The sequence below is a fragment of the Bacillus rossius genome, chromosome 1, assembly GCF_032445375.1.
Source record: "Bacillus rossius redtenbacheri isolate Brsri chromosome 1, Brsri_v3, whole genome shotgun sequence".
NCBI lineage: Eukaryota > Metazoa > Arthropoda > Insecta > Phasmatodea > Bacillidae > Bacillus > Bacillus rossius.
In genome coordinates, this window is record NC_086330.1 from 155,908,813 (window position 1) to 155,921,498 (window position 12,686).

The following is a 12,686-nucleotide window of genomic DNA, read 5'->3' on the forward strand; positions in this document are numbered from 1 at the left end:
CTGTATTATTCTGGGATATTGTTTCAACCTGCTGCATTTCTGGCTTCCACCTAAGGAGGAAAACAAATGAATTATTAGAAACAGGCAACATTTATATAAAGAAATTTGGACTGTTTGCATTTCAGTAGCAGCAAACATTTATGGTAAAATTTACTTGGATAGTGGAGCAGACATATTTAATCCTACTTATCCCTTAGAATTGCATTCCACAAGCAAACATTTAAAGTAAATTTTACCTAGATTAAGCTTTACAGTAGTATCTCAAGGAATACTGGGTTGAAGGAATGAATCAGGACTCAACCCTCTGTCACACTGGCTAGTAAAATCATCCACACATCCCTTATTTTCAAACCACCAGTCCGACCCAGCCCTAAAACTAATGGATTGTCTCGGAGGAAGACAATGGCCCAAACTGCACTGCCTACCCAAATGCACACTGACAGTAGGCGGTAGGCATGAGCGTTGTCTGGTTTTCCGCCTGCTGGTAGTGTTGTGGTATTCTCTAATATTAACAGAACAACTAGAGTCATTTTACAAGTTCCCCAAACACGAGGGAGTGCCAGAAGGTTCTAATTGCCCAGTTCATTTATTTTCATAGGCTACTTGGGATATATACCTTATCGTAAAAAAAAAACATTTAATTAATCAAGAAATCTACAGTAATAAATGTGTTCGTGTGAGTTTGAATTGCAAAAAAGTCATACCTTTTAAATAGGTTAATTTAATATTGGTTTATTACTGTTGTATAATTTATTAACCTTTTGATAAATTGTAATAAACTATGAATTTTTCAAGTCATAACCAAGAAACAAACAGATTTTAAGTTAGGTCAACATCATAAAATAAAATCCTAAGTGAAAGAAAACTCAGTGCATTTCAGAATCACACACATGGACACACATACATTATGCAAAGCTTCAAAAAATATACGTGGTGTATCTTTACAAAAGCATTTAGGAATATACTGAAGTCAGAATGCAGATGTTTCTGAATTTAGTTTTTACTAACTATTTTTTTAACCATGAAAATGGCTAAAAAAGAGTGTTTTAAGAGTAACTTTTAGGTTTGAAACTCTTGGTAAAGATTCTTAAAAGCACATAGATACATAAAATATGGTCACCACTCTGATCATAACTTCCTTATAGACGAAAAAATAGTGCGCCAGTTCAAAGCATTATACTTAGAGGTGATACCACGTTAGATGTACCAGCGAACATCGCAATACATTCCGCCTCATTAACACAAATACATTCCTGCCTAGACAGATACCTTAACATGTACCTTTACCTTCCGTAATCTCAACAGTGCTGTTTAGTAATTGGTGTACAGCTGTTGGTCAACAATAAAGTTAAATTAAAGAATAGAGTGATACATGGTAAGATGGCATTTTTAGCTAGGATATTTACGAGTTTTTTCCCATTGGAAGAACATCAGATGGAAGGGTCATTCTAGAAACATGACAACATCTGTGTTTAAAAACAGTAATGCAAGCCTGCCGTTTTTAGTAATTATATCAGTTTAAAACGGACTAACGGAAAACCTGTGATAATCACTGATATTTATATTTCAGTGATATTTTTCCATTCTAATTACATTCATGTAATGATTTACCGTCCACTAGTTACATGCAGTTGTCAAACCAGCAAAAAAAATCCCCTTAGAAGTATCGCCATTACACTTCAAAGCATATAACAAACAAAAAACATTAACTCTAGGGCATTGTTTCATAAGTACAACAATATTTATGGTTTTGGGGCAAATGTTTTTGGTATTTTGAATAAAATGCTCAGAAGTTTCATAGAGCCATTTCAAATTTTTAGACCCATGTTTTTTGAAAGTTGTTACATGAATTAAGTTCAATAGTTTTTAGACTGCTAACTAGTGATGGAGAAAAAACAAAAGCATACCCAAAAACAGTTTTTGTTAAGATCCAGAAACGCAGTGTTAAAAAAAATTACAAATGCGAACAGTATTGTGCAAATTTGAATTTTATACACATCTAGGCACAACTTCAGTGCCTAAGAAAAAACATGATAGGGGCACCATGACATATTATCTTGAGGAGCTCCTCTGTAAGAAGAGTAACTAGCTGACCATTATATATATTTACATAGTGGAACAGGAAATGTAGCAGGAACAGTGCACATTTACCAAGGGTGCTTTCCCATAAGACGTGCACAGAATAATAAGATCTTCAGACATACTGAACAGTGACTGTATATACTAAGAATTTTATAGCATTAAGGGTTGATGCCAGTAACAGGATACCTGTTAAATGCCATGTTGCGTATTAAATAGAGCTTCCAGCTTACATTACATTTTTACATTTGGAATTTCTTGTACAGTTTATAAACCTGGCCTTAACATTAATTTTGCAGTATTCTAAGTGTTTAAAAGTGAATTTTCAGTATTTTTCAAAAAGTACAAGATTAATTTTCCCCAACAAAAAAATTAAATTTGCATAAAATTTTTGATTCTGCAAATACAATAAATGCATTTCTCAAGTCATTAGAAAGCATATTTCCCAATATGTATTTTCTTACCATCTTGATTATTGTTAATTTTTCCTTTCATTTTTCTTCTTACAGCACATGGGCCTCGTGTATTAGAAATTAATCTATTTTCTTCTCTTTAAATTGTAAAACCTTTTGGCAAACCCTCTTTTTATTCTGACCATATTTATAAGTTTTAACCTCATTTATGCAATTTCTCATTCTGGCCTTATTCTTCTTTTGCTTCAACAGTTAATTTTATTTTAATCTTTGATTGAAGCTCTGAATACGAATTTTTCACTATTTAGCTCATGGTTAATGAAAAGATTTTTAAAAACTAGCTTGAAAGATTTAAATAACAAATTTTCCTACCTTTCAAATATTAGCAGTAAACATACATTTTAAAAACTACAAATTTACTATTATTTCTACAATAACTTTACTTTCCACTAATTGTTTAAAAATTTAATTTCCAAATTTATGCTAAATAACTGTACAGCCTAAGACAGTTTTCAAATCTTTAATAACTTTGATTCCACTGTCTAGGTTTAAATTTAAACTATAAAACAATTTTTTTTTTCATCGGACACTAAACAACAATATATGATAATTATAAATAAACTTCCTTAAATAATTTTTATATGTTTACTAGCAAACCCGGCGAACTCCGTTTCGCCACCAAATGGCTTCATTTTACGTAACATTTCGTTTGGTGATTAAAAGATCAAGAAAAAATTTTTTTTGTTTTATATTTGAAAAGGAAAAATTTTATTTCATTTCACAACAGTAATGAATTCATTTCGATTACAAAAATGAAGTGTTATTTAGTTGAACTTCTCTAAGTAAATGAAAGTGAATCCAAAGTAAATACTGAATCGAAGCGTTATACGTGTCCGCAAATTATCCGTTTCATTGAAGTGCTCTTTGGTAAACCACATTTTTTGTTTTTTTGGTCTGACGTTAACACAAACAAAGCGGATGGTTTCCCAACTCGTGAACACGCAACGTATAACTGCCCATGTGAAAAACAATGATTTTCTAAATTTATTCCACAAACACTAAGCGATTGGCCTTGCGACTTGTTAATTGTCATTGCGAACGCAAGGCGAACTGGAAATTCCAATCGTTTGAAGTCAAACGGAAGATCAGTCGAAATCATTGGTATTCGAGAGGAATACATACATTTTCACCTGCGTACTTTCCATTAATAATGGTTGCCTCAATCAAATTCGGCATGTCTTTTTACCGAAAGTCGAGTACCGTTGCAAAGTCGCGGTGGATTCAAATTACGCAATATCATAATAACTGTACCAACTTTGAGTAGCAAGTTATGTGGTGGAAATCCTGGTAACTCCAGAGAGTTCAAAAACTCCGTTGGATAATTTACTACATCATAGGGATTTGTTATGGAATCAACGGATTTGTATGTCACCAAATCGCCAGAAATTTTTGATTGAATGGTGAAATTCAGTGTGTGTACATCATTATTCTTTGCGGCAAGAATTGCTCGTTGACTTAACCAAGCATAATTCTGATAATTCTCACTAATGTTTGGGAAAACATTTTCAATAAGAGCTAATTGAGAGTCTACAAATCGGCAAAAGTCGTTGGTAAGAGTAATTAATCCAGATGTCGCATCAACTGGGACTTTTCCATTTCCAACATCTAACAATTGTTTGGAAAATTGTGCAGCACTTTGATCATTTTGAAGTTGAACTCTCATATTAGTGGTTAGCGATAATGTTTTTACGTTATTCCATAAAGGTGATGCCTTCAGGCAAGCATTCAATTCATCTGCAGGCGTTCCACGGGGAATTACTGGCAACGTCTGCCTGAAATCGCCTGCCAACAATATCATCAAGCCGCCAAAGATGATGTTATTTCGCCGAAGATCCTTCAGTGTGAAGTTAAGTGCTTCAAGTGATTTCTTATGTGCCATTGTGCACTCATCCCAAACAATGAGCTTGCATTGCATCAACAATTTTCCCATTGCACTGGATCGGGAAATATTGCATGTTGGAGTATCAATTGTGTTTAAATTGAGTGGCAACTTAAGCGCAGAATGTGCAGTACGACCGCCATCTAGAAGAGTCGCCGCAATTCCAGATGATGCTAACACCAAAGCTATTTCACATCTTGATCGAATAGTGGCCAAAATCAATGAAATGACAAATGTTTTCCCTGTTCCTCCAGGCGCGTCCAGGAAGAATAGACCACCAGTATTATTGTCCACCGCTTGCATTAATGTTTCGAACGAATTCCTGCAATGTATCAACATTGTATTGAAGCTCTCAATTTAATTCTTGGTTGAATGCATCGTGCATTGATCGATTTGGCGCAATCATTCCTACTTCAATCAGTAGCTTGTTTGCAATAGTCAAGCATTGATCCACAATGAGAATAAATCCTTCATTGTAGATTTCATCGGTTATTTGGATGTCAGGATTATTCATTTGAATGTGCAAGCGATGCAATACTGTTCATTCATTACTGTTGTGAAATGAAATAAAATTTTTCCTTTGGTGGCGAAACGGAGTTCGCCGGGTTTGCTAGTACGTTATATGTTTTTTTTTACTTTTTTTTCACAATTTCACAGTAAACACAATACCGGTTTGTCACATGAAATTAACTGAGCAGATGAGTAGTTGATTTGATGGTTTCCAATTGAAATGTTAGGAAACGAATAACTTATTTTTTTTTCTTTTTTTTCACAATTTCACAGTAAACATAATACCGGTTTGTCACATGAAATTAACTGAGCAGAGAACAATGAGTAGTTGATTTGATGGTTTCCAATTGAAATGTTAGGAAACGAATAACTTTTTTTTTTTTTTTTTTCACAATTTCACAGTGAACACAATACCGGTTTGTCACATGAAATTAACTGAGCAGAGAACAATGAGTAGCTGTCAAACAATGTATCACGCACTGGCGCCATCTACTTAAAATGTTGGTTTGTCCTGAACAATTTCCTGTATTTCCGGAATTTTCTTTGCTATAAACCTCACGGAGCCCGAGACCTTTCCAACGACTGCAAAACCGTGGGAATCGGTTCGTGCGTTCTGGAGTTATAGCGTCAGGAAGGAAAACCCGACTTACTTTTATATAGTAGATTACTAAGCCAAGTAGGCACACTCAAATGAGACTATAATGATTCAATCCCGTAACAACTATTTTTCACTCTTCGATAAAAGATGAGACTGACAGAGTTGGAATTCAAACAATCTGTCACCTCCATGCAAGAGAGACAGACAGCCCAGACTGTGAGAATATCTGATGGGAATCCCACGAATTCTGTGTGAAATCAAAGAGATGGAAGGGATGAGGTATTGATAGCCCACGCATTGGGACATTGGCTCACTTATTATAAAGTTATGTAGTTGAAGAGAGCATTTCACGGCTGTGTACCGAGCACTACCATATATAATCAATCTGTTTTTCGTGTTTGGAACTTTAAAACTAGAATTTTCGACCACAGTCGTCGGTTATCACCAAAATAAGGCTCAAGTGATTGCGGCTTTGTTTTAGGATATAGTCCTGTGACTTCATACTCAGAGTTTGTGTGGAACCACAAAACTTAATTACAAACTGTCCATTTAAGAGTTATCATTTCGGTACCTACGAATAGTCAACATGTTTTTGCTTTTGGAGGCAAAGAAGTTATGTGTGAAAGGTTGTATGTTCTATGGTCAAAATATGGCTACCCCACTGAATGTGAATTGTTCTTCGAGACTTAATAAAATTCCATTAATATCAGTTAGGTATCTGAGAGACATTATTTAAGTAACAAATCAACGATAATAACAAGTGTCTGAAACTGATAAAATTTTGGCGCCAAAATCATTTTTTACAAGTGATGTATGTGTTTATATAATAACTTATAGTTCAAAGTGCTAAATACAAGTAGTCATTTCACTTGTCATAAGAAATTTAATTTTAAGATGTACACAAGAAAAAAACTGAAAAAATTTTCCAAATTCATTATTAAATATTAAATTAACCATACAATCAAAATTTAATTACTTCAAACAATCAACTCAAAATGAAAAATTAATAGTGAACTTACCTGCCTGTTACACACATAAAATGGTGTTAATCTTGAGAATGATGGTGCCAAACTACCTGAATATGCCAAACACTCATAATCAGCTGAGTTTGGCATCTACTGAAAAGTTTCAGGTTACTCATCCTTGATGTCACTATGCATTTTGGTATCAATATCTGAAACAAATTATTTTAAATATCAGCATCTATAGTGACAAACTCAAAGAGCAGGCACCTACTACTAATGTTGCTTGATTGTCCTGCAAAGGCTTATTTTACAATTTCCACTGGATTCTGAAATACATTGTTGTGGGGAGGGCACTAAGTTCAGGAAAATTGTGTAAAAAGCATTAAAAACTAGAAAATATTGAAGGTAAAATTATTACATCACTACAAGATTTAAATGGCATTAATTTCAATAAATGTCCATTAATATTTATTTTTCTTAATTTCCTAAACCACACATTTTTTATTGATTTCAAGGCCCTTCACAATTATCAAGTTATTGGGAATATACTGACTATGTAAATAATTTGCAAGAACTTATGCTTTCACAATATTAAATTTAAATGTCACTAATATAACCAACATTTCACTTTAGTTTTAGGTAATCAACAAGTAGTGCAAATACCAAGCCTCTTGGACAGAACATCAACACAAAACATACCCTTCACAGAAAATTAACACAACCGACTGCAATGAAAAATACCATAAAAATAAACAAAAACCAAAAAAGCAACTGTTCGGAGTCACTATTAACACATCAGTCAACTGGTTTAAATCCCAGAATAATATGGTTGTTTTAATAGTTTTATACTTATTTTATTAGAATACTTTGAATGATACTTAATACTTACTATGCAATAAAAAAATTTATGAGTTTACAGTTTTTAATAATATTTTAATCATAATTTTATGTATTTTTTTCAGATAAGTGATTTATTATAATTTTTACATAAATAAAAAACTTTCTCATACACACCTGATATTTATTCGATGTAGGTAATGAATATTATATTTTTGATCTAGTTTTGTTATTGTTTCAAAAAATATATTTCAAAATAATCACCTCAGTATAAGATATGATTACTCAAATAATTTCTAGTTTTTTATGTTTATGAAAAATTTGACTTGGTATGAAACTTTTAAAAGCAATCTGGCATGCAGAGAGAAAAACCAGTCTTTGTAGCACAGTTTCTTTCCTCAGTTTACCACTGTTGGCTTTGCCCACATCTCAACACACTTTATGCAGTATCTTGTGGGATTGTGTTTATTTTCAGTTGGCGGAATTTTTTCGGAAAATGGATCTGCAATGGGATCTGTATTGTCTAATAGTAGGAGCGTAACAAATTTTTGCATAGTTTTCTTGAGTGGTTCTTGCCTACCATCATCATCTTTATTCTCAGCAATTGTGTTATGGCAGAGATGCCAACCTTGTGGAGTGCCTGTCAGTAGTGAGCAACATTTGGCATAATAAAGAGTGAAGGGGGGGGGGGGGGCGTGGTACGGGGGCCCTCCCCCGAGATAATTTTGTTTAGTAAGTGCAAAATGGTGCTATTTAAACCATTTTCCTGGTAGAAATACCAATATTATTTTAAGACACATTTTCTGAAATAGGAGACTGGGGAGGGTTGATACCGTATTTGAACAAATGATGTCTGCTAAACACATAAAACAATCAAAACACGGCCTAAATCCGTGTAAGATCTCCGATACTGCTGATTCGGTAGCCCGCTAGATTTCTTCGAACTTGAAGGCTCGCACATATTTTCAGTGATAGAACTTTTACGTTTCGACATTTTCTGTCATTATATCGCAAATAACACGCCAAATGTAGTGTAGCATACACACGGAATCAATACACACATAACCGACACACCGGAAAATAACAAAGCAAAACGAAACGGCATAGATATATTGAGTCATTACTGGACACTTGAAAATAAAATGTTACAAAACGTGAGTCTAGGGCATTTTTGTTTCACAAGTGTGACATCATACATGCATATATCTATGGAACCACGAACACAACATACCGCATATTGCTGTGACGTGATGTAAACAAACCGAAAAACCATAAAATGCATTAAATCCGTAGTTTTAACCTACCATCCGTATTGCCGTAGTCAAGTAACGAAAATCGTAGAAACTACGGAAAATCCGTAGTACTTGGCATCTCTGTGTTATGGTACGCAACAAAATGTGAGACATGGTAGCTAAATAATTTCAAAATAAAACTATGAATCTTAAAATATAAAAGTGCCTGCGAATACCATTAAAATATTTTCTGGTGTTTCAGTAATAAACCAATAGACATTTAAGATATCTGCATTTGTAGTTTTTACATGCTATTGTGAATGCAGTTCGGGATTTAGACTATTAATATGGAAAATACCAAACTTCTTTCAACTTCAATACTTGCAACATTTGAAGACATAAAGAATGTAATTTATATGAAACTTTTATAATAGCAACTACCCAAAATTAAATAAATATTTCACATTAAATAAAATTATAATAGCACACTTAGGGAAATTTATTGTTACACAACAGTTTTTTTTTCTTTTTTTCACCTTTAATAATATAACGTAAAATTCTGTAGGAAAAACTCTCAAAATCATTTTTTTATCCTACTTACCTTTGTGGTGGTTATTTTGAGGCAGAATACCAAGTATGTATGTTATATTACAATCATGTGCATATTATTTATATATGAAGTGCTGTCTTTAACCCAGTGTATCATTACCGCCATGTTAACTATGATAATATGCATACGTCCAAAAATGGTGTTTTCCTGTACTACAGAGGTTCCCTGTTTTACAACATACACACATAGGCCCACATGGGAAACCTAAATTTCACAACAGTTTAACCCAGGCCATGTTCGTGCATTGATGGTTTTTTTCTCTCTGTTTACATAAAATCAACACATTAAATTTTTTAACTTTGAATTCAATTTACAGGGTATTTGATTAGCAGTTTTATGCTGATTGGTTAAGACATTACAAATTTCTACATAAAGCCACATTTCTGAAAAATTGAAAATAAAAATTTTAAAATGTTAGTAGTTTACATCTTAAAGTAAAGTGTAAATATTACAAATTTGAGATATTGTGAAAATAGTTGGTTATGTTAGGTTAAGCTATATTAAAAATTCTTTAAAAAATTGTGGCATGTTAGTTAAGTTAGCTACATTTTAAAAAGTTTAAACTAGTGGATGGTTGGTTAGGTTAGTCACTACATTATTTTATAGTATTTGTAACGGAGCTAACAAATAATCAAATAATTTCATAGTATTTTTATTGTAGCTAACTTAACCTCTTCACACTGTTAAGTATTTTTAATATCCCTGTATTATGCACTACCAAAGTTGCACGAGCGAGCAGCGAACCTCTGTAAACTTCAAAACTGTTAGGGTCTCGGAATGGACTGGTATGAATCATAGGTTTCTAAAGTTGTACACTAAAGCACGATGGCGGCAGCAGCACCACTGCACAGGCTATCTAATATAATCAATAAATAGTAAATTATCTGAAACCAGTTCAAATTTGCCAATTTAAAAATAAATAGTTAAATCTGTAGAACTGGAAAACACCATTTTCTCAGTTTTATTATTTTATTAATGGAAAATTCACTACAGACAAAATTTATCCTAACTATGTGTATCTGTATTCTTACAGCTTGTATCAAGTGAAGTATTTTATTAATAATGAAAATAGTATAGTACGTAATCTAGAAAGTGTTGCAAATGTTTCCAGTAGGTAAATCTGTATTGTACGGATTAGCGCCAAAAAAAATCATACAAATATGAAATAACTTTCATTATATGCTCTTTTACGTCCTCTTTTCAAAACCGCCTGCGGAGATTAAAAATTCCAATTACTTTTGGAGATATCGCCGTTCTTATTTTGCAATACAAGCCCTATGTAATCATTCAACGACGCCATTTTATATTTTGCCGTGTGTGCGTGAATGCCTAAATAACAGAAATTTTCCATTAGGTAAGGTTAGTTACACGATAAATACTTCAAAATAAACGGAAATTAAAAATAATATTAATTAATTTTACTTGTATAGTTTTAAGTATTTATAATGTAACTGACCTGACCTAACAAAACGGGACAAAGGTAGATTAGTTCAGGTCAGCTACAGTATAAATACTTTGAAACTGAACGGACATTAAAAATAATAAAATTAATTTTAATGATTGTTTACTTTTAAAGTATTTATAATGTAGCTGACCTGACCTAACAAACCGGGAAAAAGGATGAACAGTAGGAACTCACGTAATTTTCTTTTTACGTGATGTAGTCGTTCAACTACATCGCGAAAAAAAAAAAATCATACTTGTAAACAAGCAACAATGGTGGAACGCGGGAAGCCTACGATTCACTCATCCTTCTGGACATACCCGAATACTCACATTGGCAAGCCTTCTTTCAACAGACGAGAGGCGAACGCACGATCGTGCATCTTCGTTTTTTTTTTTTTGTTTATTGTAAATAAATATGCAACTCATGAAAACTAATGGTCAATTAGGTTATGTTAGCTACATTATAAATACTTCAAAACATTGTGGATGGTTGATTTGGTTAGGATAGCTACATTAAAAATACTGTGAAATCATGTAAACGGTTTCCTAGCGCTGGATAGCTACATATTAAAAAGTTATTTGCTAAGCAACCATAAAATGATTTTACAGTTTTTTTAATGTAGCTATACTTACCTAATATAACCAACCATCCACAGTGTTTTAAAGTATTTTTAATTACTTCTTGCTAATTTTAAGAAAAGAAGGCTTGCCAACGTGAGTATTCGGGTATGTCCAGAAGGATGTGTGAATCGTAAGCTTCCGGCTGAACGCCGCATCAGTGGACATCACGAAAATTAAAAAATTCCATATCTCCTAAAGTATTTGGAATTTCTGATCTTCGCCGGGTTTAATGAAAAGAGGAAGTTAAAGAGCACAGAATAAAGGTATTTTCGGATTTTTAATTTTTTTTTTTAAAAAAATCGCCAAAAAATGAATATTAAAAAATTTGATATCTCCAAAAGTAATTGGAATTTTTAATCTCCGCAGGCGGTTTTGAAAAGAGGACGTAAAAGAGCATATAATGAAAGTTATTTCATATTTGTACGATTTTGTTTGGCGCTAATCCGTACAATACAGATTTACCTTCCAGTATTACAAGAATTTAAAAAAAATTGAAATATTCACTAGCAATTAAAAACAAACTGTCTTGGCCCTGGCCATAACGTACTGTTGTTTGAAGACTCTATGAAAACAGTCTCGATTACACGATTATCTAAAGATCTCTGGAGAACCACAGGATCAAGTTGCAGCTAGTATCAAGAAAACTGTCAGGTGACGACAACAGAATCAGGGAACTTCTCATGGCACAAGCGGTATCAAAATATTTTAAATTGCAAGATGGCGAGGCCTCATCACCCTTAAATGTTTCAAGAATGGTTGTAACTGTAATAACAAGACATAAGGCCAGGCGCACACAGAATGAGGCACGACAGTAGTTGACTTCGAGGACACTATTAAAGCACAGAATAAATTTACATTATAGAATTTTAAAATTGTAGCAAGTATCCTTGTTGATGCCAATCCAGACAATTTTCATTATTAATAAAATACCAAACTATACACAAGTAGAACCCAAAACAGATACACACATGGTTAACTTAATGGTCATGATAAACTGACAAGAAAAAGGAATTCACATATAACGTTTTCCAAATAATTTAAATGTAACAACAATGGTATCCTGTCTCAAAATCACGGTAGGCCTAATATTTTACGTCACAGCTTTTCTGCAAAGTAAAAGTAAAATTACAAAAACACTATCTTCCAACACTAGAGACGTTGCTGTATTTAACCTGAAAACAGCATTAATAAATAAGTAATCATACATGATAAATCACACTTTAAACTTACATTATCATGTGAACGGTTGGATATTATTTTTATTGTAGCTAGGTATATTAATCCAAACAACCATCCACTACCAACCTTACCTAATAGACCATTCACAATATTAGAATAAAGTTCATCAAAACAAACACACAAACCAACATGGGTAAACACTTAATGGCAGCCACAGCTGCAATGCACAGGTAGTGAAATGTGATCTAAAAACTGTG

The 12,686-nt window shown here is 33.1% G+C and overlaps 1 protein-coding gene across 21 annotated transcripts in view; it reads right to left on the minus strand.

Moving 5' to 3' along the window:
* The window catches only part of LOC134546323 (bromodomain-containing protein 3-like), a 363,730-nt gene that overhangs the window by 349,475 nt on the left and 1,569 nt on the right, over positions 1-12,686 (minus strand). For all 21 annotated transcript variants that reach the window (XM_063389071.1, XM_063389068.1, XM_063389079.1 and 18 more), the window contains exons 2-3: positions 6,559-6,713; positions 2-50 (exon numbers count right to left, since the gene is read on the minus strand). In XM_063389071.1, the coding sequence (XP_063245141.1) occupies positions 2-50; positions 6,559-6,575 (66 nt within the window). In that variant the 5' untranslated portion in view covers positions 6,576-6,713. The remainder of the gene's footprint in view (position 1; positions 51-6,558; positions 6,714-12,686) is intronic.